At 37.4% G+C, this 3,533-nt stretch overlaps 1 protein-coding gene across 1 annotated transcript in view; it reads left to right on the plus strand.

Annotated features, from left to right (window-relative positions):
• Positions 1-3,533, plus strand: part of LOC106876702 (ergosterol biosynthetic protein 28 homolog) — a 15,882-nt gene that overhangs the window by 7,077 nt on the left and 5,272 nt on the right. Inside the window, exon 3 of the mRNA XM_014925363.2 lies at positions 1,672-1,790. Within this exon, the coding sequence (XP_014780849.1) occupies positions 1,672-1,790 (119 nt within the window). The remainder of the gene's footprint in view (positions 1-1,671; positions 1,791-3,533) is intronic.

The raw sequence follows: 3,533 nt of genomic DNA on the forward strand, positions 1-3,533 counted from the left end.
TTTTTTTTTTTATCGAAAAGGCTTCTATAGTTTTCAAGTGTGTAGTGCCCCAAAAAGTGAAAGCGCATGGCTCAGTGGTTAGAGTGTCGAGCATATGATCGTGAGGTTGTGAGTTCGAATCCCAGACCGTACTGCATGTTGTGTTCTTTATTTCACGTTGCTCCAGTTCACTCAGCTGTAGAAATGAGTTGCAACATCACTGGTGCCAAGCTGTGATGGCTCCTTTGCCTTTCCCTTGGATAACACTGGTGGCGTGGAGAGGGGAGGCCGGTATGCATGGGTGACTGCCCAGACTTGTGCCTTGGAGGGTAACTTTCTAGGTGCAATCCCATGGTCCTTCATGACTGAAGGGGGTCTCCATAAGTGCCCCAAAAAATCATCGTCTGTAGTGCCTACAAAATCAACCAAAATCGTTCTGGGAGGGTTTAAAAAACGTAATTTTCTCCCAATTTTCATTTTGCTAAAAAGCAAGTCTAGAAGATTTCCAAGGGCACTTTGAAAAAAAAAATCTGAAAAATCACTGTCAAAGGAGAGAAATTTTGACTTGTTGGTGCTTCCTGAGTCCACTAATAATAACAACAACAACAATAGTTTCAAATTTTGAGTGGAGTGGAAGTAATCAATACCATCAATTCTAGAATTTGACTGATGCCTTACTTTTTATTTGCCCCAGAAGGACAATAGGTAAAGTTGACATCAGCAACATTTGGGTTCTGAATATAAAAGTCAAAACAATTATTGCAAGGGATTTTTCTCAATATTATTATAATACTGCCAGTCCACTGCCCTTACAGTGATGATGGTGGTGGTAGGGATTTCTAATTTCAACACAAATTCTCAGTTTTAGTGGCAACACATTTAATTAAATTTGTCTATCAAAGATTAAAGGATGAGAAAGCAATTACTGGAAATTGAAGAAAACTTGAGTGTTATCTCTCATTACCATAATGGTTGTCATTTATTATTGTGAGGTGATGAGTGCCAGATTTAAAACCTTTTAATAATTAGTTTGGGCTCTAAGGTGGCGAGCTGGCAGAATCGTTAGCATGCCAGGTGAAATGCTTTGTGGTATTTCGTCTGTTTTTATGTTCTGATTTCAAATTCTGCCAAGGTCGACTTTGCCTTTTGTCCTTTCAGGGTCGATAAATTAAGTACCAGTTACGTACTGAGGTCAAACTAATCGACTGACCTCTTCCCCCAAAATTTCCTTGAAAAGTCCAAAGATGGGTGGAGGGGATTCTTGGAAAATTCAAGTTATGGGGTGACGGACTTCTTGGGAAAGTCCGAGGAGGGGCAACTTCCACCTGGAGAAGTCCGAGGATGGGTAAAGGGGATTCCTGGAAAAGTCTGAGAAGGGGACTTCCTCCTGGAAAAGTCCGAGGATTGATGAATTAATAAGTATTAAACTTGACAGAATAATCTGAATGCTAAATTGTTAATCATTTCTTACTTGATGAACTTTTAAAGCTGGTTTCAAAATGTTGATTTCTCTTTGATTATTCACGATTTAAATTCTGCTTTTAATCTTGGGAAAATGCTTAAGAAATGTAGAAGTAATTGAATGCAGTATTTTTTTTTTTTTAATTAGACTGAACACCTTTGACATCAGCTTTATTCATTTCTCATGTTTTGATAAATTTCAAAATGTTGGCACCCAAATTATTTTTACAGGTTATACCATATGACTTTGGTTTCATTTTTGATGTCTAGTGGACACTTCCTCTCTGAATTACTTTGGTTTCAAACGGCTGGCACAGGTACAGGTATTCTGGTGCAATTGCTTTTTTCAGGTAAGTCTTTTCCACTGGGGGAATTTTGTGTTTTTATCACTCAGTCAACTATGACACTTTATAAGGCGTCCAAGATGGGTGTGAGAGAAGGAGGAAAGTTCCTTTAAACTAGATGCGTTGTCAGAAAGTTTGCAACAAAGTCTACTCTGCTAAAAGTATATCTAACAACCAGATGACAACATAAAACTAAGTGATGGATTATATTTACTATGTAAATCAGCCGCTGCAGGATTTGATCCTAGAACACAAACGACTGGAGAAAAATGTTGCAAGACATCCCATCTAATTCCAGTTTATTGCCCTAAAATTCTACTATATTTATTGATCTTTGAAGGATGAAAAGCAAACTTGACCTCAGCAGGATTTGAACTCGGAGTCTCTGAAGCTGGAATAAATAACACAAGGTATTTTATCTGATGCTCTGACAACTCTGCCAATTCAACGCCTATGCGTGTTGACAGAGGTGACTAGAACATATCCTTGCTGGTTATCTTCTAGCTGTAATGTTACTGCTTTATGTATTAATACATTAACACTAAGATACCTGTTGTTTTTAACAGAGGTGGTGTCATTAAATTATTTCATTTTTAGGCAATTTTCTTTTCTTACATCAATAAGTGTGCCATCTTGTATATTTATTGACTAATTCATTATTATTTCAGAAAATACAGGTAAAGTTATGTTTTGCAGATAAGGTCAGAATAAAACTTAAACCTGTTTGGAGTTGTCTCTCATACTTTGAGGAAAATGAAGAAATGATATTAGCCTTAAATTAATATCATTCTTTTTTTTTTACATTGCATATTTATTTCTACTGTTGTCACAAACTTACCTATTCTTAATATAGCTTAAACTATATCATAAATGCATCTTTGCTTTCGGGTCTACAAATTACTGTGATTTTAAACAGTTGTTAACCCTATGAAAGACTGCTACTAACAGAGTAATCATCATCATCACCATCGTTTACTATCCTCTTTCCATGCTGGCATGGGTTAGATGGTTTAACAGGAACTGGTAGGCTGGAGAGCTGCACCAGGCTCTAGTCTGATTTGGCATGATTTCTACAGCCAGGTGCCTTTCCTAATGCCAACCACTCCAAGAGTGTAATGAGTGCTTTTTATGTGCCACTGGCACAGGTGTAAAACTGATTATTTGATTGAACAGGTCAAGAAACTACATAGAAATTCCTTTATTTAATTATTACCTCCGCCAAGGAAGGAGGTTATGTTTTCATCGGCATTGGTTTGTCCGTCTGTCTGCGTGCAAAATAACTCAAAAAGTTGTGAACGCTATTTGATGAAACTTGCAGAAAAAGTTGGTAATGACACAAGGAACAGTTGATGAAATTTTGGTAGTGATCCGGGAATTTTTATGGATTCTTGAAGGATTTTTCATTTGTTATATTTACTTTACATGAAGTATTGTTAAGTTCTTTGATTATCTCCCTTGAAAACATGTTCATCGTTTCTATGTAACCTATGGTGGCGTTGCTGTTTCCAAAGTTTATTTTCGTTTCTCTATTAGTAATTTTACTCGTGTATCTATCTTAAAATGAGCTGCTTGACGGAGGTCTGCCTGCGGAGGATGACATGACAAGCCTTGACTATTGGGATCGACTCAAAAAGCTCAGGCTTTGCTCCCTCCACCACCACTGTGAGCTCTATATCATCTGCATGATGTGGAAAATATTCCATCAACATTGCCCATCTTTAAAATTCATCCGAGGCTTGGCCCCCATGC

This window comes from Octopus bimaculoides, chromosome 11 (genome assembly GCF_001194135.2).
Source record: "Octopus bimaculoides isolate UCB-OBI-ISO-001 chromosome 11, ASM119413v2, whole genome shotgun sequence".
Taxonomy (NCBI): Eukaryota; Metazoa; Mollusca; class Cephalopoda; order Octopoda; family Octopodidae; genus Octopus; species Octopus bimaculoides.